The 26,326-nt window shown below is 38.8% G+C and overlaps 6 protein-coding genes across 6 annotated transcripts; 4 read left to right on the top strand and 2 right to left on the bottom strand.

The window, feature by feature from the left end:
- The first annotated feature begins 67 nt into the window (after nucleotides 1–67).
- Nucleotides 68–3,403, top strand: LOC101310116 (peptide transporter PTR2-like). Its single transcript, XM_004297749.1, has 5 exons — nucleotides 68–416; nucleotides 1,138–1,243; nucleotides 1,334–1,551; nucleotides 1,675–2,231; nucleotides 2,343–3,403. Exons 1-5 carry the CDS (start codon nucleotides 366–368, stop codon nucleotides 3,163–3,165), a joined length of 1,755 nt encoding a protein of 584 aa, XP_004297797.1. The 5' UTR covers nucleotides 68–365; the 3' UTR covers nucleotides 3,166–3,403.
- Nucleotides 3,404–3,980: 577 nt separating this feature from the next.
- On the top strand, nucleotides 3,981–6,275 carry LOC101309826 (eukaryotic translation initiation factor 3 subunit I-like). Its single transcript, XM_004297748.1, has 7 exons — nucleotides 3,981–4,475; nucleotides 4,562–4,698; nucleotides 4,796–4,915; nucleotides 5,053–5,142; nucleotides 5,360–5,446; nucleotides 5,529–5,608; nucleotides 5,806–6,275. Exons 1-7 carry the CDS (start codon nucleotides 4,076–4,078, stop codon nucleotides 5,879–5,881), a joined length of 990 nt encoding a protein of 329 aa, XP_004297796.1. The 5' UTR covers nucleotides 3,981–4,075; the 3' UTR covers nucleotides 5,882–6,275.
- A 183-nt stretch (nucleotides 6,276–6,458) lies between these two features.
- Nucleotides 6,459–7,386, bottom strand: LOC101300143 (short-chain dehydrogenase reductase 2a-like). The gene is made up of 2 exons (XM_004298589.1): nucleotides 7,355–7,386; nucleotides 6,459–7,269 (listed from the first exon to the last, which is right to left on the bottom strand). The coding sequence occupies exons 1-2, from the start codon at nucleotides 7,384–7,386 to the stop codon at nucleotides 6,459–6,461; spliced, it is 843 nt and encodes a 280-aa protein (XP_004298637.1).
- Nucleotides 7,387–7,648: 262 nt separating this feature from the next.
- LOC101309537 (NADH dehydrogenase [ubiquinone] 1 beta subcomplex subunit 7-like) lies at nucleotides 7,649–9,818 on the top strand. The gene is made up of 2 exons (XM_004297747.1): nucleotides 7,649–8,052; nucleotides 9,665–9,818. Exon 1 carries the CDS (start codon nucleotides 7,733–7,735, stop codon nucleotides 8,048–8,050), a length of 318 nt encoding a protein of 105 aa, XP_004297795.1. The 5' UTR covers nucleotides 7,649–7,732; the 3' UTR covers nucleotides 8,051–8,052; nucleotides 9,665–9,818.
- Nucleotides 9,819–18,665: 8,847 nt separating this feature from the next.
- On the top strand, nucleotides 18,666–22,261 carry LOC101309246. Its single transcript, XM_004297746.1, has 6 exons — nucleotides 18,666–19,540; nucleotides 19,660–19,736; nucleotides 19,860–19,902; nucleotides 20,291–20,501; nucleotides 20,771–20,975; nucleotides 21,781–22,261. The coding sequence occupies exons 1-6, from the start codon at nucleotides 19,405–19,407 to the stop codon at nucleotides 22,027–22,029; spliced, it is 921 nt and encodes a 306-aa protein (XP_004297794.1). The 5' UTR covers nucleotides 18,666–19,404; the 3' UTR covers nucleotides 22,030–22,261.
- Nucleotides 22,262–23,090: 829 nt separating this feature from the next.
- Nucleotides 23,091–25,635, bottom strand: LOC101308960. The gene is made up of 7 exons (XM_004297745.1): nucleotides 25,454–25,635; nucleotides 25,312–25,358; nucleotides 25,106–25,205; nucleotides 24,816–25,014; nucleotides 24,099–24,225; nucleotides 23,512–23,676; nucleotides 23,091–23,415 (listed from the first exon to the last, which is right to left on the bottom strand). The coding sequence occupies exons 1-7, from the start codon at nucleotides 25,611–25,613 to the stop codon at nucleotides 23,248–23,250; spliced, it is 966 nt and encodes a 321-aa protein (XP_004297793.1). The 5' UTR covers nucleotides 25,614–25,635; the 3' UTR covers nucleotides 23,091–23,247.
- Nucleotides 25,636–26,326: the final 691 nt, after the last annotated feature.

Raw genomic sequence — 26,326 nt, 5'->3', positions numbered from 1 at the left:
TCATCTTCTTCTTCCTCCATCTCTGATACAAAAGCATCTCTTTCACATTGGAGGTGTCAAGTGTCAACTACAAAGACATTGGATCAAATCTAATATGGTCTTTTGATTTCTGGGTTTTCTATAGGACCCTTTAATCTGTGACACACAACCACTCGTTCTTGCGTGTAATCCTGAAAGAGTTCACAAATCCTACTCAAGTCTAATATTGGGCCAATAATTTGAGTCATTCTTGTCAGCCATCATTTATTAGTCACAACATTCTTTAATCATTCCAAAACTCGAAAGAATCTCATCTAATCTTCTTTGAAGTCGATGACACTCTGAAACCAGGAAAAGGAAGCCACCCAAATGAAAGAACGAGAGGGATGAGTTCTCATGAGGATGAAAGAGTTCTTTTAGATGATAAGTTTCTGCAGGTTCCATTCTTTCTTAATCTTAGCTTTGCATGAAATGATTCTTTGTTTTGCTCCCTGGAAATTTTATGTCATTCTTGGATTGGAAGATAATCGTTTGCTTGATTTGTTCTCTCTAGCCTGTCTGCTGGTGTATAGTCATAAGAAACAAAATAGTTGACTTTGATTTGGTTGGTAGTGAGTGAAGAGGAAGGTTTGGGTTCTGTGTGCTTAGTTCTACCTTCCAATTTCATGTATAGAAAGAAATAAGTCTGAGGCTTAGAGCTGATTCAAAACATGCCACTTCTGACCATATCATGCTGGTTTGGTTAAACTTGGTGCTGGATTGGTGGTTGAGACTAGAGACTTGACTTTCTCTCTTTACTTTTATCTCATCCTCACTCATCTTTACTTTTCCTTGTCTTTTAAATATATTTTTTTGTGCCTCTATCTATCAAAAGAAGCTTGAATACAAGGATTTTGGTTCTTTTACTTTCTCAAAACAGTAAGAATTTTCATTTCTAATGTTCAATTTTAGAGATGGCCAGCCAACAGAGCTTGTAGCCTTTCAGCGGGAAAAGAGAAAACCTAACATTGCAATGCTTGAAACAATATGAATGCTTGATTTTTGATGTTGTACAAATGTGCATGGACTGCACTATTGAGTTCTGCATCACTTTTCTTCTGCACATTAGGATCATGTTTTGTCTCTTATATATATGTATGATATTTTATGTTTCTTCAGAATGATGGCAGTGGAGTGTACACTGGAGACGGTTCAGTTGACAGCAAGGGAAGGCCTGCCCTTAAAGATAAAACTGGCCAGTGGAAAGCATGCTCCTTTGTTCTTGGTGATGTACTGTTTTCAACATTATTAACTATTATCTATCCAAGTAATGTGTTCTGTTGATGACAGTTTATAAATTGAAATGTAAATGCAGGTACCTTTTTTTGTGAACGATTGGCCTTCTATGGGATTTCTACCAATCTTGTCAATTATCTTCTTGACACACTACATGAAGGAACTGTTGATGCTGCAACAGCTATTACCAATTGGAAAGGAACTTGCTATCTTACACCTCTCATCGGGGCCATCATAGCCGATACTTACTGGGGAAGATATTGGACAATCGCTGGTTTCACCCTAGTTTACTTGATTGTAAGTAGAAGCAGCAGAGTAGTCATCAAGAGTGCGAGAGATATTTTCATTTCTAGTACTTGATCACATTCCATGGACTTTTATATATCCCGTCATATGTCGAATGGTTGCTATTTCCTGCAGGGAATGTGTACACTGACTCTTTCGGCCTCAATTCCTGCACTAGAGCCTGCTGCATGTGTTAATTCTGTATGCCCCGAAGCTACTACTGCACAATATGCTGTATTCATTACTGGACTGTATCTCATTGCATTAGGGACTGGAGGCATCAAACCTTGTATATGGCCTTTTGGAGCAGATCAGTTTGACGATTCCGATCCCCAGGAAAGAGTGAAGAAGGGATCCTATTTCAACTGGTTTTACTTTTCTCAAAACATTGGTGCTATTATAGCAAGCAGTTTACTGGTATGGATTCAGGACGATGTTGGGTGGGGAATTGGATTTGGAATTCCTACTGCGGTTATGGGAGTTTGCATTGCTAGTTTATTTTTAGGTACTTCTCTGTACCGATTTCAGAAACCAGGCGGCAGTCCCCTCACAAGAATATGCCAGGTTTTGGTTGCATCATACCATAAAAGAAACCTGAAAGTGCCTGAAGACGATAGTCTCCTTTATGAAACACAAGACATTAGCTCTGCCATTGTAGGGAGTCGTAAGCTGGAGCACAGCAATGAGCTGAGGTAGTCTTCTTCTTCATTGTCCAGGATAGGGTTGCATCATTCCAGTAAACATACTGCAATACATTGCTGGTTTCAGTGCATTGATGTTAATGTACTATGTCTTGGCTGCAGGTGCCTTGATAAAGCTGCTTTGGTGTCAGATGCTGAGATTGAATATGGGGACTTCTCAAATCCATGGAGGCTTTGTACTGTTACACAGGTAGAGGAACTGAAGATTTTGATCCGCATGTTCCCAATCTGGGCAACCGGAATTGTGTTTTCTGCCGTTTATGCCCAAATGTCTACATTGTTTGTGGTACAAGGAAAGCTCATGGACAGAGTTGTTGGTTCTGTCACCATTCCTGCAGCATCTCTTTCATTTTTTAATTTTGTAAGTGTTATTATCTGGGTCCCTATCTACGATACGATAATCATTCCAATCGTTAAGAAGTATACAGGCAAGGAGAGGGGTTTCTCACAGTTGGAACGTATGGGAATTGGGCTCTTTGTATCAATTCTATGTATGTCAGCTGCTGCAGTGGTAGAGATTAAGCGATTGCAGCTTGTCAGGGAGCTTGGCTTGGTTGATGAAGAGGTTGCTGTTCCGCTTAGTATACTTTGGCAAATTCCACAGTATTTTTTGTTAGGCGCTGCTGAAGTTTTCACCTTCATTGGGCAGCATGAGTTTTTCTATGAGCAAGCGCCAGATGCCATGAGGAGTTTGTGCAGTGCATTGTCTCTTTTGACAAATTCATTGGGGAGTTACCTCAGCTCTCTCATTCTCACAATCGTCACCTCAATCACTACACAGGGAGGGAGTCCAGGATGGATTCCAGACAACTTGAATGAGGGCCATCTTGATTATTTCTACTGGCTTTTGGCTGGACTCAGTCTCCTCAATTTGCTGGTATACATGGTCTTTTCCAGAAGGTATAAGGAGAAGAAAGCTGCTTAAGATGTCATCAAGGGCAAGTAATTGAAGTTTGATTTTCAGAGATGGCAGTAAGCCACTGCGCCGGAAAGAACTGTTTACAACTATTGTTGTAAACTTGTAAATTGGTTCACAATATGTTTGGTTGCAGACTGTAAGATATGTATTGGTTTGGTTAGCAATGAACTGTTATGCAATTGTAAGCATAACTCGAGAGCTAAATGTAAGTTTTCCTATAGAGAGGAGGAAATTGCTTTAATTCAATTGTTGGCGGATGCAGTTCTGCATAACCCAATCAATATAGAACGTTCTGGTTCATACATGTACAACAAACACAACTTACAACTCACAACATCGCACTTTATTAGCTTAGAAATCAAATATCAAAAGACCGCTTTAAGCATTTTATTAGTACTGTAATTCTGTCTTTTACATGTAAACGAATTTAAAAGGTTTGGGGCATGATAATCACAAGTTTAATCAATCAAAAACGTACTAGAAGTAGCAAGTAATACCTAAAGAACATATAGGTAATCCTCACCTTTGGATCTGGCTTTTCTGTTGGATTAATCTTGTTTAAATTTGCTTGGAATCCTTATCACTATTGTATTGAGTCAGAATGACACGGCAGCCTACATTGTACTCAATGCAATGTTTATAAGGATTCCAAACAAATCCAAGAAACATAAATTCAACTAGAGAAGCCTCTACTTCGGCTATGCGAATTAGAAAACAATATGGGCCATGAAAATAAGGCCCAATCGGCTATAAAACGGGCCTTGAATTATAATTTCCAGAACCCTAGAAAGTTTTCAGTTTCACAGAACCAGATAGATAGCCTTAACCAGCAAACCCTAAAACCTTTCTTCCCAAACTCTCTCTTTCTCTCTGCCTCCGTCGCTCTCGATCGTCCGATTCGCCGTAGCTCTCAAAGATGAGGCCGATTCTGATGAAAGGGCACGAGAGGCCCTTGACCTTCCTCAAGTACAACCGCGACGGCGACCTCCTCTTCTCCTGCGCCAAGGACCACACCCCTAACGTCTGGTTCGCCGACAACGGCGAGCGCCTCGGCACCTACCGCGGCCACAACGGCGCCGTTTGGTGCTGCGACGTCTCACGTGACTCCTCCCGCCTCATCACCGGCAGCGCGGATCAGACCGCCAAGCTCTGGGATGTCCAGTCCGGCCACCAGGTCTTCACCTTCAACTTCGACTCTCCGACGAGGTCGGTTGAGTTCTCCGTCGGCGATAGGCTCGCCGTCATCACTACCGATCCGTTCATGGAGCAGACTTCTGCTATTCACGTCAAACGCATCGCCGCCGATCCTGCAGATCGTAGTCATCTAATCTTATTCAAACTTTGTTTCGGATTCGTGTTTGATTTTGAATATGAATTAATCGTTTGCTTTCGATTTGTGCAGAGACTGCGGAGTCGATTCTGACACTGAAGATTACTCCTCAGGGGAGGATGAAGATCAACAGAGCTGTGTGGGGGCCGTTGAACAGAACTATAATAAGCGCCGGAGAAGATGCTATCATTCGTATCTGGGATTCTGAGGTGATTATTAGCTTTGTTATCGAATCATCGAATGCTTGGATTGAGAATGTGGCTTATTTTCGGTTAAGTTTTACTTACGGTTGTTTCGGATTCGCAGACTGGAAAGCTACTTCAAGAGAACCAGAAGGAGGATGGTCACACAAAAACAATTACTTCGCTAGTAAAGTCTCCTGATGGTTCACACTTCCTAACCGGTTCCCTTGATAAATCTGCCAAGGTGACATTCCGCATAATCTATTTAACTGTAGTAGATTATCTGTTGTATCTATTTATCTGCAGATTATTTGTAGTTTGTGGAAGTGTTAGTTTCTAAATGTTTACTGAATATGCGTTTTTGCTGATTTGAATGTTTAGCTATGGGACACTAGGACATTGACTCTTATCAAGACATACCGGACTGAGAGTCCAGTCAATGCAGTTGCTATGTCGCCTCTTCTCAATCACGTAAGCTGAACTCTTTTAATCTTATCGTGTACATAAATGGGAATTTGCGTTCTACCAGTACATATAGAATACTTTCTGCTTTTAGTGTCTATTGTATAGTATTAAGTTGGATTTACTGGTCATGAGCAACTTAGTCCCTTTGTGTCTCTTGTTTGGGTATTGTTTTTCTGTTACGGTTTAAAAGACTTAAACATGATATTGGATTTGTGCTTCCCAGGTTGTACTTGGTGGTGGTCAGGATGCAATCAATGTCACCACGACTGATCATCGTGCTGGGAAATTTGAAGCCAAATTCTATGATAAGGTAAATTTTATTCTTACTTCTATATATTTTTGGTTTTGCCCACTTCAGTACATGATGTTTTTCCATTTGTCATATGCCTTAGATTCTTCAAGAAGAGATTGGAGGTGTTAAAGGGCATTTTGGACCTATCAATGCTTTGGCTTTCAACCCTGATGGTAAAAGGTATGGTTCAATCGCCTGCTCACTAGGCCTCTACATGTTTGTATATAGAGGATCAGTGTTTTTTGCAGTCTTAATGTGGGTTGTAATCTGTGTGCGTGTCTGTGTTAGTCGTACACAGAAGAATTTCATTACGTCTGAACATACCTTTGATATTTCAGTTTGTCTAATCTTTTTCTTTGTATTTATTTTACTTTCAGTTTCTCAAGTGGAGGTGAAGATGGTTACATACGTTTGCATCACTTCGACCATGATTACTTCAACATCAAGATTTAGGCTTGAAGTTAATTTTGATATCAACCGTTGCTCGGGAGCTTGTTTATTGGAAGCTTATTCTCTCCCTTCACAAACTAGCTGTTTTTAGTCATCATTTACATAGCTTCGGTATTACAATTAAACCATGTTTCGTATTTGCTTTTCTGCTTGTTTTTGGAACAATAATTTTGTAGAAGATTCTGTAGATGAGGTTATCATATTTATCCTTCTAGTTGATCCAGTAGCTGTCCAATTTGAATTATATGAAGGAAAAAAAATGCAGAGCGATGTTTGTCTCTGGCAGCTTGGTATTCTTTATGATGCATTATTTTTTTTTTCTTTCACTCCTGAATGCCAGTTTAGTTGGAACATATCTTCCGGCATTTTGTCATTGTTATTTGACTTATTTCTGAACACTCTTGGTGATGTCTCATTTCTGGGTTTATCTTTTTCGATTCTCTGTGTGCTTCTCCAACCTCTGGTTGTACTTTGCAACTACTACTACTACCTGAAGAAGAGAATACTCATTATGCTTAAAACTCGATGGAATCAGTTTCATGCTTATGTAAGATCGACGTCCGCTACATCGTATCTATGACTATTCCCTGTTGGTAGATTGATAGATGAAACTCAAGGTACTGGTAGCAGAAGTATAACCCCCATCAAGGACAAGATTATGGGCTGTTATGAACCCTGAGTCTTCACTGGCAAGGAATAATGCAGCTTCTGCTACGTCTTTCACGGTTGCACATCTGCCACGCAACAAGCTCCCTGTTTCCCCCACAATCTTGCTTACATCTTCGGCCTGCATATCCTCCTTCCTAAGAAGCTCTCTGTAGGCAGTGACCAAAATCTCTGTAGGAACCCCGTGTGGTGAAATGCTGTTCACACGAATGCCATGGACTCCCAACTCGCATGCTGCGCTTCTCACCAGTCCATTGATGGCCTCCTTCGACAACGTGTAGGCATGTCCTCCAAGGCCTCCCATGATAGCTGCAGAGCTTGATGTGCAGATGATGCTCCCATTTGTTCTGGTTTTGATCATAGCTGCTGCCGCATACTTAATCCCATGTAAATAGCCAAAAATATTCACCGAGAGCAGCTGCTGTACCTTTCCCATGTCAAGACTGGTTATACTCCCCGACGGACCAGAAATACCGGCATTGTTGAACATGATGTCAAGCTGGCCTTTCCATCTGAGCGCAAGCTCAATAGCTGATTCAACATCAGCTTCCTTGGACACATCGCAGTGTACGTACCGTCCCTCTATAGATTCAGCCAGCGCAGCTCCCAAATCGTCAAGTATGTCGGCGATCACAACATGCGCGCCATTCTGCGCAAACAGCGTGGCCGCAGCAGCTCCAATCCCTCTCGCACCCCCGGTTATAACCGCGACTTTGTTCACCAACCTAGCACAATTCAAAACCAACACACATCATTACATTTCTACTCACACCAGCCAAAAAGTTAAAACACTACTCAAATTTTACAAACTTCTTAGAAGGCAGCAGAGTTTTCCTCTCCATATTAGCTCCCTTTAAACATGTATCAACAATTTAATGGCCTCTATATAATGGAAGTTATACATTTGTTTAAGGATTAAACAATGTTACACGATTAGGGTAATCTTGAAAGAGTTGAACTGTACTCTTTATTCAATACTGCACACACTTCTTTCTTCCTAACTACTCCTAAACCATAAATAAATGGGCCGGGTCAGCTTGTAGTATTTGGGCCGCGGCCCATAGTGAAAATAAAGGAAAAGAAGAATAAGAACAGCTCACGGCATCGTGCTCAATTTTCAATCGGCACCTGAAACTCACTCTGAGAAGTCCAAAACGACGTCGTAGCGCGGAGGAGGAAACCCTAGCAATGGCGGCGGAGGGAACGACGAAGAAGATGATAGCGACGCAGGAGGAGATGGTGGAGAACAAGGTGCCGATAGCGTATCGGGACCAGTGCGCGCACTTGCTGATTCCTCTGAACAAGTGCCGGCAGGCGGAGATGTACCTGCCGTGGAAGTGCGGGGGCGAGCGCCACGTGTACGAGAAGTGCGAGTACGAGCTCGTCATGGAGCGGATGCTTCTGATGCAGAAGATCAAAGAGAAGGAGGCTCAGAGCCACAAGGCCCAGATTCCGCAGGGCCAGCCCGCCGCCCTCCCTCTCATTCCCAAGACCGCCAATGCCTAAGGGTAATTTCGGAATTTCGGCTATGGATTTGTGTTTTTTTTTGTTACTGAGAATTTTGTGATCATGTTTTTTTTAGGAGCAAATGTTGATGTTTTGTGTGTGTAGAGTTTGTTGATTCACAGAGTTTAAGCGTAATCGTTAGCGGTTTTAGGGTTTTTGCAGGTGATTAGTTACTGTGATTTAGGTTGGTGTGATTTTGAGTTAGCGGATTTGCGATCAATGTAGGAGCATGGAGTTTGTGCATTTGTGACAGTATGGAATCTTTTAGTGGAACAGGGCGGGGGCATACGTATGAGTGAAGTTACTAGGGGATTGGAATGTAGGATTTGTGTTTGAGCACATGGGGAGGGACTTTTGAGTTTTAATAGCTGACATTGTGTGGGGGTGTCCCGAACTTGATAAGGCCGCTCTTGTATTATTATTTTCAGTTTGTTAGAGATTGAGATATCTTTTGTGTTTCTTCTGGTCTGTGGTACAATCTTTTGTTGCACTCATCTGTGGAAGCTTGTATGCGGATACTTGATATGAGAGGTCGATATAGGATTGTTTGATTTTGTGCGAGAAATAGAAGTCCCTCATTTTGCTCAGGTCATCTGAATTGAAAATAGAATTTGATTTGTGTAAAGAGAACTGTGCTCATTGGGAATTCGGTCATATTGATCTGGCAGCCCAATTAACTGTCATGCGTCATGTGTTAGGCACTAGATTGAGAAATTTGTCTGTTCAAACTCCGTATTTTCTGATTTGTTCTCGAATTGATGAAGGGAAATTGAGACGATCTGAGTTCATTTTCGTTCTCTCTCGCCCGTCTGAGTCATTTTTCTCTTTATTTTGAACTTTGGGACCAGGATTGGTGGATCCAACAATGAAAGTAGAGATTTCATAATCTTTTTATGATGAACATTGCCAAACAATAAGCTTACAAATATTGGAATTTAAACTGTCTCCAATATTTTTCAAGTAAATTTCTGTATTGTTACCCATCATCTGTGTATATGAAACAGGTAAGTCATTACCCATGAGCCTTAGGCATGACTCATGAGGTTAAGGGTAAACATTTTAGGTTCAAACTATTGAATATTGGTGTGGGAGTCTCAAAGACTCAAACTATTGAATAATGGTAAAACTTGTCTCTTTGTACTTTCATGGGTATACTAGTTTATATTTGGTTAAAGTAAAGTGATGGATTCAGAATTGTACAACTCTTTACCCATGAGCCCTAGGCATGAGGTTAAGGGTAAAGATTTTAGGTTCAGTCCTATCTGTGATAAGAGGACAATGTGCTTGTTGTGGGGCTTGCTTTGGTCCTTCTCATGGAATAGTTTTTGATGAGTCGGTATCATAATCTCTTGTATATGCAACTCTGTAAACTAGTGACTCGTTCATTTAAGTAATTGCTCTGGTCAAACTTTTATGTGGAAGCAGAGGGCTGTAGAATAGACTGATGACCTTATATCAGGTTTTATAGACCTTATATCAGGTTGTTACGAGTAAGCCATGTTTTATGACTAGTTAAAATATCAAGTTTTACACTAACCTGTCATGTTTTTTTTTAATTGAATTTTACTGTTTTATTGATTCCTACCTCATAACTCCCATTTTAATTTTGAACAGGAAGCTTAAATTCGTGAGGTGTGGATAATTTGATGCTTTTCACCGCTAATGATAATGAATTTCCTGGAACTGTACTGAGAGAATTGTTATAGACTGTCCTTTTCTTTTCCCAGTTGTGCAACCAGTTTCAACATATTGAATAAATTAAATTCCTCATTTGCTGGATTTTGTATTGATATTCTGGAAGGAGTAATTGATGATTTCGTTTTGCTATGGTACACTCTAGAATCATATTTACTGGAAAATGCACGTCTACTGTGTAATTGGGCCTTTTCTAGTCAGAGGGTATAATTGGGCGCCTTTTTCTGGTCTGATGATATAATTGGGCTTACACCCTACAGTGATTGTGTCATGGAACATAGTGGATGAATTGGGCTTCTTCTGAGGGTGCAATTGGGCTTAAGGCCATCTCCCACTCATCTTCATAATTTCTCCCGGACAACCCTAGCAAGTCTCGTCCGGTGGTCCCTTGCATGGCAGTTTATTACGTGCATGATCGAGCACATGGCCACCTTAGGGGATTGGGCCCTGGAAAGAAACAGCAAGAACACAATTTAGCTAAGCTAATTTCAAACTTTGTGTCATTCAATTCAAGTTTTCGACTACCTAATTGGCTAATTCCATTTCGATCGAGGACTTGGTGGTTTGGGGTAGCCTACGTATTTAATCGTCACATATTCCCTAGATTCGAGTCATTTGACCATGTGATAATTGCTTGTAATCAAGATGGATCACAAAGTCATGTCCAGCCAAACAAATGCAAGAAAAAAGTGGGTATTAGAATGTATATATGTACTAACGCAGGTCGCATGGCATACAAGTTATATACGTTATGCATTTTAAGCTGGCTGCTTATTTTGACCTGCGTATTAAGCTAGCTGGGTTCATAGAGTCACAGACAAAGATCTTGGTCGGTTCCAACTTGGAAATTACGAGGATCTATAATCTCGTTCGTTCTTGTATATATAAACTTGAGGGGTACAATTAAGATCGGCAACGTTATCATTTATCCACAACAATGATGTAGAAAGAAGAGGGCCACGAGTTCATTTCCGAAATTCATTTTCTGTCTGCGTTAAAGTGTAGTAAAGCTTGGCTTTGATTAACATAGAAAATGTGGGAGTACTGTCTAAGAATAACAAATGGAGTAGCTTGCTGCGGAAACCATGTCAACCCTAGGGAAATGAAGGTCCGTCCATATATACCTACTTTCGTGCATATAAGGCTTTCATCAACCTGCATTTCAAAAACATTAGTAAAATTATTTATTGTTCTAGCTAGCTGTTGGGGTGAACTATATATCCAACTGTATATTTTTATCTATCTAAGGGTTCATCTTAAATACACTAAATTAACAACAAGCTTCTAGATGAATTTATTTCCAAAGAAACCAAACCATCTGGAAGGTCCATCCTGATCAGTGTTTCTTTTGCTGGATCAAACTTGCATTGTTTCTAGCTAGCTAGTATACCGATTGATCTGATTATTGTAATCAGGAGATTCAGAGTAGATGCATGTAGAGACAGATGAGGCAGCAGGTATCGCCAAAAGGCTAGATACGAAAGAATTTGACGATGAACTGGAATTTGACTGATGCAAAAGTTAAAAGTTTTTTCACCTAATTTGATGTCTTGAGCTACCAAAAGTCAATATGGTGGGGAACCGAACGTCCCCTCCATCCTCTCCAATCATTCCTCCTCCTCCTCATTCGTTCCCAGCAGATCAGTCCAGGCTCCAGAAATGAACAATGATAATGGAATTAATCAAATATATACCCAGCTACAACTTTCTACGTATATATAATAGAAAAACAAGCTGCGTTGCCTTGATTAACCTAATGTCTTTTTCGATGGAGGTTTGATATATAGAGATTTTATAAAATTAAATTGTTGGTTTCTCGTCTAGATAGCGAGCTAACTAGCTACGACTTAGGAATCAGATGGATGTTGTGGGTGTTTATATAATATGTGAGCTAGCTAGGTGGCCATCTTTTTCTTGCGGCCGGACAAAAAATACAGACATGGATTTGCAAGCGGTACATTGTCAAACTTTGCATAGAGAATTTAAGATCATCATGCATGTTCTTGCTGCGGGGATTCAGTCCCTAACTTCTTTCCAAAAGGAGAGAACGGAAACAGGAGAAGAAAATGGCACCACATTTTATATGATATGATATGATATGACTATGATTGTGGAGGGGAAGTAAGTAATGCCTTGAGTTTAGATTAAAAAAGGTAGTCTTTTGCTTCTTTTGGTAGGAAATCGTCAAACCTAAAACCTAATTCATTGACCTGATCATCACCAGTAGAACTGTACTGGTGTTTTTCTAAAAGGAACTGCTAACTCTCTCCAGGCCATGCATGGATCGAGTTCCGATTCTTTCACACTTGACATGAATGATACTATGGATTATAATAGTCAATCCAACTAACACAATTGAGTTCATTCTCCAAGATTAAAACAAGTCAATCCATGCGAATCCTATGTTCTAAAAAGATGATCACATATCACCTGCAGGAATGATATATGGCATGGATACACAGTATTATATATGATTAACTATAATAATTGATCAAGTGAGAGCTAGAAATCTGCATGATTAGTGTGCGTTCATCATATTATTTGATCCACGTATATGTATGTAAATGTAATATTAACCTCACACGCTAGCTACTAGTTCATTAATACTCTAAAATGAAAAACAATTCGATCATTCATGGAATCTACTAATAGAGCCAGATCCGATATATAATCATGGTTTTCCGTTCGATTAATTTAGTATTAATTGTATGCATGTCTGTAGATAAACAAACGTCGATCAATTCTGGTATGCGTGATGGCCGTATATGACAAAGGGTGGCAAGTTCTTATTGCCATTTTCGATCCAGAAACGACTACAGAACAAAAGAAGTACGTACGTATAATTCTTCTGCAAACTTCCAACTTTTGAGTAAAACATTCTACCTGATATGAGTTAACTTTCGATTTATTATGCGAGGTTGTGAACACGAAATGCCCAAAGCTAGGTATAGAATAATTATAACCTGAAAAGCTCGTAAGATCGATAAAGAAACCATATCATTCAAGCTTTCTACCTACTAATTGATGCCTTTAGAATGAGAAGTCAAGATTGAATTATTTTGTTTAATCATTCTTCACTCTTTTGGTGCTCACGGCAAGATTGAATTAATTATGAAAGACTTTGCTCCTTAACATGTCAAAAAGAGATTTATACATAAAGTTTCGTCCAAGTATTTTCGATTTCTATCATGCATGTTGTTTATTGGTGTACGTTGAACGCTTTTCCAACACTTCTATTTCATTTTGGATATTCTCAACGTAGTGTTCATACCTGATGTTGAAATGATACGAAAAAGAAATGATGATGTATATGTCGCATAAGTTGACATGTAAGGTGAACTATATGTGGTTGCATGCTCAAAATATGATTCACTTAAAGCATCTCCAACAGTTTCTCTATTTTTTTTATTTTATCAATTTTGGGGAATATTTCGTTGTTTTGTGGTCCAACAGCTTCCTCATCTCATTCTTTAAAATGGGGATGGAGAAGAAAGATAAACATTTATTCCCCAAATCTGCAACAAAGTCTTCATTCCCCAAATATTAATTATTCACGTGCTCTAACGATAAGAACAAAAAATCTAGAATATTTTATTGGGTAATTTATGTTACAATGAAATATATGATTTTTTTTGTTATTATTGATAATTATGTAGCATTTTTTATTGTTGTAATAAATACCGAAATCTCCAAAATACTGTTGGAGTTAGAGCAAGTCCAAGAGCTTCTTACATAATAGGGAAGTAAAACTCAAAATCTCTAAAAATTTTGTATACTAAATCCAACAATTTCCCTATTTTAAAGATTTAAATATTTATTACAACAACAATATTTATTTACAATATAATAATAAGTATAAAAATATAAAAGTTAATTTTTTTAGAATAAATTATGTTTTCTTTCTTATCTTTGAGTCTTGAAGAATGTGCAACATTCAATTATTCTTTCCCTAAATATTTTTAGAGAATCTGTAAATATAGGGAAGTAAAGCTTCTCTTTCATCTCTTTTCCTATTTTAGAGAATGAGATAGGGAAGCTGTTGGAGTGAAAAATGATCTCATATTTTCTAAAATAGAGAAAATCAAACAATTTAGGGAACCTGCTTTTAGAACATAAATTTTTTTAGAGACTTTAGTTTTTGCTTCCTTATTTAAATTTTTTTTTTTTTTAGAGAAACCGTTGAAAATACTTTTAGTATTTGCTCTATTGTTATAGACCGTAAGTATTGCTGTACCGGATATATCCAACAAAGATTTAATCACCATAGTTTGGTATCCTTTAATTGCAGTTAATCATCAGACACTGGGGGAAAAATTCACTTGCAGGAGCACGTACTGGCCGGAGCAGAAGTAGTCTTGAATCTTGATGACTATTAATTTCTGACTTTCTGTCTTTCTGATGGAGGGAGAACCGAGTTGGAGGGGATGGAATCCGATGGTTGCTGCTGCCTCTTTAGTGATAGACTACTGATGGTGCGTTTGTGCGTTGACAATAAATACATAGCAGTTTGATCAATGTTCCGTTGAGAAGGAAATTGATGATGCATGCCATGGAAATATGGAATATAGAATCCATAGCTGGCCTAGCTCTAGGGCCAGGGAGGAATAGAATATGAACACCATGAACCCAAGTGTATAGGATGATCGAGTTGATTAAGGGGGCATTGGGTGGGGTTTGGGGAACACAGAATGAATGTGCAAAATCAGTTCTTGCACCCACCCATCATATCGTATATCAAATCATATATCACATCACCTATGGAAGCTATTTGCTACTACTCTCGATCAGTCTTGTTTCCAAGTCTACGTACGTCATCATTTTCTAGCCATAGCCCGGCGACTGATGAGACTTATCATGCAGCTAGCAGCGACATAGCTTCAACGAGATCACTTACCAGTGTAAAACCCTAAACACTGCAGCAGCCCCGCCACAAAATTACATTAATTCTCTCAACCTTCCCCTCCCTCTAGCTAGTTAATTAATCACTAGCTTAATGTCTCTCTCAGTCTAGCTACCTCGCTGCCTGCTGCATCGATCCATTACAAATTAATTTTTTGATTAACCAAGCAACGGCCATAGTTTAATTATCTGATTCTGATTACTCACATAGAGTAGTCACGAAGAAGGAAGGATAGTAGCGTAGTCAAAAATACCCAGAAGATGAGAAGAAGAAAAGATTGACAAGAAGGAAGGAAGACTCGATTCGTTCATTCATTTTGGATATCATCAAAGAGGATCTTCGTGATCCCATTCCCATCCGTTCACTCTTTTTTGGTAAAATCTTTTGGTTTAAATATAATTACTACTGATATATATGCTCTCCTCGTATCTCCATGCAGAGAGATACAGATACGGAGAGAGATATGATAGAGATACGTATAACTGTACAAGTACAGGTAGAAACGCGATTGCCGAGGAACATTTACGTTCACCTGCACACGCCAAATATACCGGCGTCCTCGAAGCCGTCTCCCCCTTACATTTTCAATCCTTCTGACTCTACTTTTTGTCTTTATCTTCATCTGCATCTCTATCTCTTTTACTTTTACCAGGCCAAACCCAGTCGTGCTGCTCCAGGCCAGCTATGTGATTATGGTTTTCACTGTTTGCTCTCTTACTTTACTGTGCTGCAGGAAAAGAAAAATGCAAAAATTACTTACATTACTGTTATAATATGCACGAATTTCAGCTCAGAGCCTCAGAGTGGTCAGAGGGGAAAAAAATCCCGACCAAATAAAAAGAAAAGAGATCAACTAAAAATAAACAGTAAAAGAAAGAAGAGAATTGGTTTATTTGGATCCATAGATCGATCGAGTAGAGTGAGAGAGAGAATAGGGTAATGCATCATTCCATTTGTGCAGGAATTTCCATCATTCCTTTCTTCTGTTTCTCTCTCTCTCTCTACCTGACACTTCCATCATTGTTCTAGTTCTGCCAATACCAATACACTACAATACTACTGTCGCTAAATTCACACACAGACAAAACAACATCTTATTCAATTCAATTCAATTCAATTCAAAAGGAACGTCAGTGCAGGGCACAGTAGGGCATGCACGGTCCACTCTTCGAGTCCTCCGAATTCATCTTCATATATAATTTACCTGGCTCTACCCCTCGTCCCACCTTATGATCCTAAGCTAGATTACTGCTGCTGCTAATATTGCTAATATACGCATTTACAATGTAATTACTAATTAGCCCTGTGTTTTCAATTTCTACACTTCTTAGTTAGTTTCTTACGTATATTAAAACCAATAATCTAGTTAATGTAATTTCATATCCAGGATACTCAACCCAATTAAGAACCTATTGGCATTAGCAACACAGCAAACACCTGCATGTTCAACAGCACAGGCATGTTAATGCACGTTTCGTTTTGCAGTGGTAATCCTTGTATGTCATATATACTCGATCGATTATTACCTCTTACTCTGGCTCTTCTATCTGGACCAATATACATATATATTACTTTTGTTTGATATTCTGATTTTCGAGGCCGGGATGAGGTCGATCTGCTGATCGTAACGACTCGAAATATATTCTCAGAGCATAACGTACTTTGAGACAAAGAAATCTCGACGCGATCCATGGACCAAGCTAGTCCATCATCATACGTACCCGCCCAGCTTAGCCTGTTTCATTCTCTGTTATTTATCATCCAATTCTCTTTCGTTCTTGGAAGGCTCAACAACGAACTTCCAATACCTCAACCAAAAAAAAAAAAAAAAAATATCGAAGAAATACAAGATACAGCTAGCTAGTTTGTCTGTCATTTTCCTCAAAAAAGAATATATCCACCGGCCATATACATAAACGATTTCACGTTGCAACTATGCTAATTAGCCTAGAAATCGCAATCCCATACAAATATGTTTCCGATTCATGGAAACTCTGCTATATATAACTCGATCATCCGTCATATGCTTACTATCTACTATGGTCGATCAACTACTATATTTTTTTTATTAATAAAAGAAAATAATATATTATATGGAGGTACCTCTAATGCAATCAAGATTTACAATGTTAAAGACAAGAGCTGAAAACGACGTTTCCGGGGAAACACACTCATCAATCCTTACGGCCACGTAAGTTACTCGGCCTATGTCCAAGATTAACTAAAATTTTAGCCACAAAATTATCTCTGTTCAATTTATCTTCCTCGATCTATAAATTTATGCTGAATAACGAACGAAAATTAGATGATAGCTAGCTAGGTTAATTAGATGATTTAAACGTCATCAATTTTGTATTTTACTGGTTTTGTATTCATTGTCCTCGATAGATCAGACTAATTAAGCCACCCTAGAAGGAAATTTATATGAGTAGCTACCCTAGCCTTGCCACCCTCTACGGTCTTCCTGCTCTTCACTCAACAAAATCCTATCTACTTATGTACGTTGTCAGCAACAAAATGAAAAACGTAAAGAAACATCATTCTAATCTTATATAACCCACACGAGCACGAAGATGACCACTTTTGCAACTCAAACAAACTCGAGGGACTTCTCCTTGAATCCGAACCATGTCTATCTAATGAAGAAAAGAACAATAATGTCTACAATATAATTCTAGGAAGCTAAGAAAAGAACTTGCCAATAATTAACTTGCATGTTTCCATTCTTCTTCCTTCTTCTTCTGTGCTACAAGAAGAGCTCAATTTTGATAGAGTTGATCCAAACCAAGTTGGTTTCCAATTTGTGTCGCAACTTCATGGCTAAGATAATACCTAAAACATAAACATTTCAACCTTTCCACCAAAAAGTAGTAATGCAAATGCCAAAACCTAACAAGGGTTTTCAATAGTCGGCACCGTCCCCGAATTTTAGAATTTCGGCACATACCGAGAGCATATATGGAATGATATGACAGAGCAGAGCAGAGCAAAGAAGAAAACTCAACTCATGCGTTTGATGATATGATTTGATTTGAAGTATGATCCAATTAAATTCCATATACTGAAAATTACTACCCCCTTCTTGTCTTTACTTGACGTCTTGTCTATTCCCGCAATCCCAACCGTTCATTCCTCTTTGAATCAAATCAAATCACGCCTGAAGATTGGAGGGTCGTGATCTCACAAGATTGGAGTGTTGTATCCTTTGGTTGACTTTAAAAGTTTTAAAGTTAATTTGACGTAAAAGGGTTTGTCTCTATAGGAATAATAGGCTCAATGTAGCCAGAACAGTAAAAGTTTTCAACTTTGACCACTTCATGTTCAACTTTGAAGGCAATTATGGTAATTTTGTTGGTGATTACATTAAAATAAATTACAAGTCGACGTAATCACTCTAGTAATTGAATTTAGCTAGGGAGAGATACCCAATAATTAATAATGCCCCAATTTGTCAAACCGATCATTTTAACTTATCTTGCATGAGATCTACTAATTCAAACCCGTAACGTTTCAGTCATGCGACTTCAACAATGGCCTATAAATGTTGTGATAAATATACAGGAAGGAAGAAGGCACGGTACTTGTTCAATCATAGAACATAAGTGTGCAAGAAAATAAAATAGAGAGGACATGCAAATTGAATTTGAAGAGAAATTGTAAAGTAATAGTTTTAGGGGCATCCCAAGGGAGCAAGGACCACTCCATGTCCTCACCAAAGATCCCATCATCCCACTACTTTGGACTCAAGCTCCCCTATATGCATTTGATTTGCCCTACAAAACAAGGGACAAGTTACCAGGGCAAAAACGTCCTTTCTCACGCAAAGAAGAGCCCCATGCATCAATTTTGAATTCTTCTTTTCTTTCGGATGAAAAAAAACGTAAAAACGAAAAGAGAGAAAGACAAAAGAATAATAATTTCGTGGGGCTTTTTTTGTGATCATGACGACGTTGGCGTATGTATCAGAATTCAGAGACGAGTTAATATATATATAGAGAGAGAGAGAGAGAGAGAGAGAGAGAGAGAGAGAGAGAAACAAAGGTCAAAGCGAAGCAGTTGTGTATATGAGAGAGGAGTACTGGCTAGCTAGCTAGAATGCCCTATAGCTATAGGAGGAAGAATTAATAGGGGTAATGATTTTGATAAGTAGTAAAAGATCAGAAAGCAAGCCCGCCCTTCTTAGAAGCTCTCGTGATAGTTGTGAGACACAGTAAATTCATTTCATTTCGATCACTGTTTTTTTCTTTTTGGTTTTTTGATAGAGCAGTAAGAAAATATTAAATGGGGTTGACAGAGAGAGTGCAGTGCAAGGCAAAAGAGAGAGAGTGCAGGCGGACCAGCAGCAAGAGGTATTATCAGACTCTTTAAGGAATTTGCAGACCTTCTCAGCTCCGTCTTATCCTTTTCTCGTGATCTCTCTCCCTCTCTCTTGTTTCTCTCTCTCCTCATCAGATTCTTCCTTCTCCTCCTCTTCTCTCTTCTTCTCTTTCCTTCTCCTCTTTTTAAGGCTGTGCTTCTATTGCTAGCTGCCACAGACCTAGATACACCCTTCCAACCGGTTTGAGCTAGAGTTTAAAGTCATTGAGAGGTTTTATCTGAAAAAAGGAGCAAGTACTATCAACCAAACCCAAGAGCTAGACAGATCAGAACAAATTATAGGACTTTTTTTTCAGAAGAAGCTTGGGGAAGACTCAGGTGGTGAAAAAGGTTGGATTTTGCTCTATCTGGGTTTGTTTTGAACTTTCTCAAGGAAACAAAAATGAGTACTAGTAGCAGCTGTGGAAGAAATGGTGCTGTTAGGCCTTATATAAGATCCAAGGTGCCTCGTCTGAGGTGGACTCCTGAGCTTCATCACTGCTTTGTTCAAGCCATCGAGAGGCTTGGAGGCCATAAAAGTACGCAACTTTCTTTTTCTCTTCTATCTATTTCTCCAGTTTCTTTTGCTCTCTTAATTTTTGGGTTTTATGTTTTTGTTTTCTAACCTTTAATCGGTTCCTGTCTTTCTTCCACCCAGAGGCTACACCAAAGCTTGTTCTTCAAATCATGGATGTCAAAGGACTCACCATTTCTCATGTCAAAAGCCATCTCCAGGTAAATGGTTCATTTCGCTCTCGTTATTTTAGTTTCTCCGAGTCCATCTTTATGGTGCTTTTGTTCCTCTAGTTTTAAGATATTCAACACTCACTCTTTTGTTCCTCTCTTTGGTTTGATCAGATGTTTAGAAGCATGAGGGGTGGTGACCTTAGTAGAGCACCAGGTATCCGTTTCTTCACAGCCCTTGTTAAAGTTTTGATCTTTCACAATTGTACGTGTAATATGCACTACCAGTATTGGTAATGGTCCGTCTTTTGTATGATCTTTCTTCATTGGGGCTTTGTCCAGTGAGAGCATAGGTTTATTAATTGTTTGAAATGATACTGCAGCATTACCTCATTTATTGTTTCATTTTTATTGCTTGGTTGATGCCCCAAATGGGTGTGAGGAAAAGTGAACCAGTTTCCTTTCCCATGTCCTAGTATTGGCACTTTACATGAAAATTAAACCCATTATTCTCAGACCTCACAGTTCATACTGTCACCAAAGCTTCTCCAAAATTGCCTTTTCTTCCCAATAGAATTTAATGTTCTTTATTTAATAAATTTCAGATGAGAGTTTAACACATCAAAGAAAGCAAAGTTTTGAAGAGCATAGTGATGGATGTCTTGATCATGAAGTAAATGTTATGGGGTTTCTCTCGGCTTCAAAACCCATCCCGGAATCAGATCCTCAGGTAATCTACAGTGTTCCCCGCCGGTCAAAACCCATCACAGAATCAGATCCTCAGGCCATCTACACTGATCCCAGCCATTCAAAAAGGTGAGCCCCTAGCTATATTCAAGTATATATATACATATGGGTTCAGCTGCTAGGCCTCTAGGCACTACTTTAGTTTCCTTTAGTAAGTAGGGGAAGGTGTTCAGATGCTGTTCCAGGCTTCTAATCACAATGTCAAAAAAGTAGGATTGTGTCATAGAGAAAGAAAACAAAAGGCATTCATCTTTGCTTCTTTATCTGAACTTGCTTGCTTGCTTTTCTTGTTTATATTTCTCTTTCTTATTGTTGGAAACTATTCTCAAAATTTACAGAGCTAGAATCGAGACGACGAGCTGTTCAATCTCAGAGAGGCAGCAGCAATGGAGCCAAACAACACATGAAACGGCACCGTACTCTTATGATCATTATGGCCTGGTGCTGGCAAACGGTGTGTCTCTGTCACAGCCGCAGCATTATCTTTACAACTTCAACAACCCCTTCCTCAAATCTGCATTTCAAGAATCTGACTTCTTCAAGGTACCAGATTGTTTTGCTTCAATTATTCTCAATCTCAAACTTTCTTCAATGAAGTGTATAGTATTCCTTCCAAGTTTGCAACCACCATGAACATGCATTTTTCAAGTCAACCTACGTCACGTGTATGGCTTAACAGTAGTAGTTCATAGCTTTTGGCAGATTCTAACATAGTGTCTTAGTCCAAATTGTACCTTCCCTTTTTACTAGATGGGAAAATGGAGGACCTCTTCTTTTTATCCTTCTTCCTCTTGTTTTCCTCCTCCCTGCATTCCCCTCTGAATTCAATTGTTCACTGACGAGTCTGGAAAACCAGTTGTGGGGTGCAGCAATTTAAGCGCTGATCCTACATTGTTTACAAGGGCAATTGTTCTTGTGGATTTGTCGTTTACATGAGCTACCATTGTACAGAAATTTGCTGTGCACGTTTCGGTTGCTAGAAACTATTTACATTCTGTGGTCCATTCTGTTTTGTGTGAATAAATAGGGAAAAAACTAGGGACCCCCTCTCCTCTATTATGAGTGAGCCAAACAGAAAATTCAAAATGGTCCTCAGTAAATAGGATAGGATACTATTGCTTCTTTAGAAACAGGAAAAGCTTCGCGGCACTAGGATCATATTCACTGCATTGAATCGTAGAGCATATTTGTTTCATCTCTTTGAGTTCACGTTTTGTTGTTAATGCCACAGAAAACAAACAATATTTTATAAGAATAATGAACTTTTAAACAATTTTTTTTTGTCAGTCTACTATTTTGTTTTTATGGCCGTATGCTGCATATTGATATGCTGTTGTTTGTTCCTCAGATTGATGAAAAGCATGAAGCGAAACTGCATAAACAGGAGAATACAGGAAGAGCACACAAAGAAGGTGGTGACTGTCAGTTATCCTTGTCTCTCTCGTTACATCATCCCTCTTCTAACACGAGCATTGCTTCTTCAAGTGAAGATATTGGTGGTGCAATATCAGGATTCAACTATAAAGATTGTTCCACCTTTTCTTCGGCAAATCGTGGTGTCGATTTGAATCTTTCCATTGCCCTCTGTGGTAACTGATGTCAGCTGTAAAAAAAAAAAAAAATTCATCTGATTTAGCCTAGTAGATTTGAGTCGAAGGGATTTAGGACTTTCGGTTAATTTTGGGCTAGTTCCTCGAGTGGAGTTCTTCATGGGATTTAGTAAGGTTTAGCTTTTAGTTACTGAAATCCCACTTTTGATTCTAAAGGGGTAGTTTTCTGTGTTAAAAACCTCTTAGTATTCTAATATGATACCGGACCTTTTACCCTTCACTTCACTCAGTTCACTGTAATGTTTAACGCATGGTCCCTTCCACGTTCAGAATCCGATTCATGACAGAAATCTGGAGACTTCAGGTCCACCAAACCTAATCGCATAAAACTTGTTTGATAGCAGACACCACCACATCAAAAAAATTATCTTGCCTTTACCAAACTGCTACCTTCAACTAGAAGATGAAGTAAAAATAAATAACCTCGGGTAAATGAAAACAACCGGAATGATCTTTACCATGCAGATTACCATTTGCTTACAGTTACAGAGCCAACCCATGTGAAAAAGGAAGCAAAAGCTTGAAGCATATCCATGTTGACGACAGGGAGACATTGTACATTTGGTCAAGGAATTATATAAAGGAGAGAGCGACACATCAATGTCTCAATCATTTCTCACATAAAATGTGGATCTGAGTCTGAGCATTGCCCCCAGTATGCTATTATTGGCTTCTAGCTTATGGCTGATGCTCAATGTTCAAAAGGGCAAAATACCTATGGTCAGATCATCTCTACAACCAAAACGACAAAGTAGGTTTGGATTTGAAGAAACGATAAGTTCATCAACTGCACCAAGGAATTGCCCATTCTTAGACTAAAGAAAGGCATTTTGCATATACATTTTTCTTTCTGCATCTCTCAGTTGCTTCACCAACCTTGTTTTACTGCACCAAGGATAATTTAAATGGAATCGACAGAAACAAAGGGAAAAAAGAAGAGATTGAAGACAGTTTTCCATCAGTTTCATCCCAATGACCATGTCTTCTAGCAACACTGATGCCTCATAAATTTTGCTCTTTCAAAAGTGATGATAGAATAGGACTTATGAAACAAATAGGGAATGCCACTGAAGGACCAGACAAAGAAAATAAACGGCCAAATTATAGAGCAGATGTGGTACAACTGCACAATCAGCTGAATCAAAATTTATGACATATCTAACACAAGTACCCCTTTAATACTCGATACGTTGGAGTAAAACATTTTAATCGTTTCTTGCCTTTTCACCCTTTGTCTTGGTATCGGAAACCAGTGCCTTGATGGATAGTTTTGGCTTTGCACTAACAACGTTTCGGGGAAGAACTGATACAGCAACCACTAAAGACCCTTTGGGTACACCAGAAAGAGGTAGTAGCTCAATAAGAACAGAGAGCTGTAAATTTAGTCCAGTAGTTAGAACAAACATCATATATAGGCCAAAGTAAATTTCTTACAGAAATGAGACCATGTGAAAGGAAGGAAATTTCACCTCTGGAGTCTTGAGGTCCACCACTGAATCTGATACAACATCTTTCACTGCAGAAGCTACCAAGGCAAAGCATTTGTTACGGTCCAACAACTCAAGTGCATTGGGGGTTTCTTTTGGAGTGTTCAATTCTGTCTCTATTCCTCTTCTGTTATACCCAATTGCAAACTACAAAATCAGGTAAAAAGAAACATGTTATAATCGCCATACACTAATTAAAGCCCCCTTTATAGATTACTGAAGAAACAGATCCTTGCGTATAATAAAGTAACGAGTATAGACAATGAACTGTTTCACAGATCACAATTTGACATGAGGATACCAATGTATCAATGGACCAAGCATAGAAAGTTGTTCTGTTATCAAAGGTAACAGTTGATTTACTTAGACAAGAGAGGAAAGACTGAAAGAAAATTGTTGTATTTCTTTTGTTTTTGGTACATCAAAGTTAACAGTTGGTTTACTTATATCCATGTAGAGCCCCAGACATCTAGATGGTAAAAAAACCAACAATGTCCATCATAGACTTCTCACAATAACCATTACCAATGGATATCTAGTAAAGCTGGTAACAGAGGGACAGATTTTACCTTTATGGGCCGCACAAGTTTTTGATTATCTTTCACAAATTGAAGAACAAGCTTTGACACAACTTCACGCAGTTCCTTTTCATTCAAACTGCAAGTAGCTTGGATAGGGAAAATACGATTACACCAACTGCACCAAAGAACTGCAAATTGTTAATACTGTATATAGTACATACCCAAAACTTACAAAGCAAGTAGACTTGTTATACCCAATAACCCTTTCTGCTATACTCTTTTATGAATGAATGCTAACTTGAGCTAGGAGATAATAGCTAGTATGTTTGAAAGGTCGGTATGAGTGCAACTGAGGCTTAGTCTCTGCTCGTCTCTCTTTAGTAATTGGTAGAATTTTGAAGTTGCATGTTGGTCTACTTCTTCCTCTCTTTGAGTTGATGATCGAAAAGTCATCAACATACAAAAATAACACAACATGAAGCACAGCTTCAACAAAGGGTTTCTTTAACTAGGTTCAACTAACAGATTAAGGATTTTTAATACTGAACTGCAGCTTTATGATTTGTTATACGTCTCATCTTTCTTCTTTTCATGCAATTATTCTTCCTAGCAACCTAGCACTAGAAAAGCAACCAACTTTGAATGCAGCTTGGTAAATGCAGGTATATGTGAAGCTTAATACTTTATAACAATGCTAAAAACAACACGCATAAACTATCTCTATAAGAACGCATGTGACAAAAAACAGCCAAATTATCTACTCACAGGAGTGAACCAGAGCTCCCGGATTCCACAGACTGAACAATCCTCGAAACAATCCCAACCACATCAGGAGAAACACTTTTGCCGAAAATGAAAAGCAGCAAACCGCTCTTTGTCAGCTTAACCAGCTTAAGAAGAGGACCTCGCTCTCCATCTGTATCCACCTTCACAGTAGAGCAAGCACCTTCTTCCACATCACCACCTGACACAGTGATCACAAACAATTCCCATCACAACAAAAAAAACCGAAAGCCGCTGTTATCGAACAGAATTAACCAACTAGAACTCAATACCTTCACTACCATTAACGCAATCACCATCCACATTTTCCTCCGAAATCTTCCTTCTTTTAGAAACCAAATTTTCTTCAGTACTATTACCGCACTGAATATACTGTAAAACAGTAAAAATAAACACAAACTTTTTAACCGTTCATCACCAAAGAAGGATACTAAAGAAGTATTTTTTTTTTTTTTTTATTAATTTTTTTAATTTTTACCTTTGCGAAGAGGGAGATTGCTTCTTTAGTGGCGCTTTTCTCGCGCTCTGGAAAACCGAAAAGAGCGGAGATTAGATTAGAAATTAGGGTTTCGGAAGTAATGAATATGAAGCAAGAGATTAGAAGAGAGACGGTTACAGACTGATGGGGCAGGTGATGAGGAAGCCGGAGTGGGAGTGGTGAAGAAGAGAAGAAGGAGCGTTGTAGTCGAAGCGAGGGATGCTGATGACGGCGGAGTGCTGCTCCCATGGCGTCATCTCCTTCTTCTCGCTCAGCTCACTCTCGCCGCCCGCCACCGCCATTTCTGCTTTCGATTTCGGACTGTGTTAGACTAGTGCAAGTATAAACAGCTTTTTGGGCTTCTCTTTTGTACAAATGGAGGCCCAAGGGCCGGGTTTTTGCTTTGGGCTCTAAACTAAATCTTTTGGAAAAGTCTGGGAATATTAAATAAAACATTTTTTAAAAATAGTATTAAAAAATCGGGTCGAGGTTTTTGAGTTCCGTCAATTTGAGAGGTGTTTAAAAATTATGATTTACGATTGAGAAAATATTGGTTGGAAAATAAGGACATGCAATTTTGGCCCAAAAACCGTGTGCTACCCACGATTTTGAGTGAAAAATGAAGTTTCTGAATTTTTTTGGTTAGGTCATGGATAGGCTTCCACAAGGTTAAAACATTGTTTCTGGATGATAGTGAGGTATTGAGTGAGCTTCCAAACTTGTTTTGCCTTAGTTTATTCTCATAATTTATTCTCATAATGACCTCAGGAACCTGAATTTTCAAAAACAAATACGTATTACCCATTCTTTCAAGTTTCGCCCGATTTTAGCCAAAACCGCTTGTTATAGCACACATGTTTTTAGAAAATTTCACTTTTTTTTACATGTGGTTTTTTAAATTCCTCTGTGCTTCTAAATGCCTCATAACATATTGTGAACCATCCTAGCATCAAAAATCCGTTGCTTTTATTATTTTACTCGCGATCGAGCTTAAATAACTCACGTGTGCCGTGTT

This window comes from Fragaria vesca, linkage group LG4, assembly GCF_000184155.1.
Source record: "Fragaria vesca subsp. vesca linkage group LG4, FraVesHawaii_1.0, whole genome shotgun sequence".
Classification (NCBI taxonomy): Eukaryota; Viridiplantae; Streptophyta; class Magnoliopsida; order Rosales; family Rosaceae; genus Fragaria; species Fragaria vesca.
This window is presented reverse-complemented; position numbering and strand designations above follow the sequence as displayed.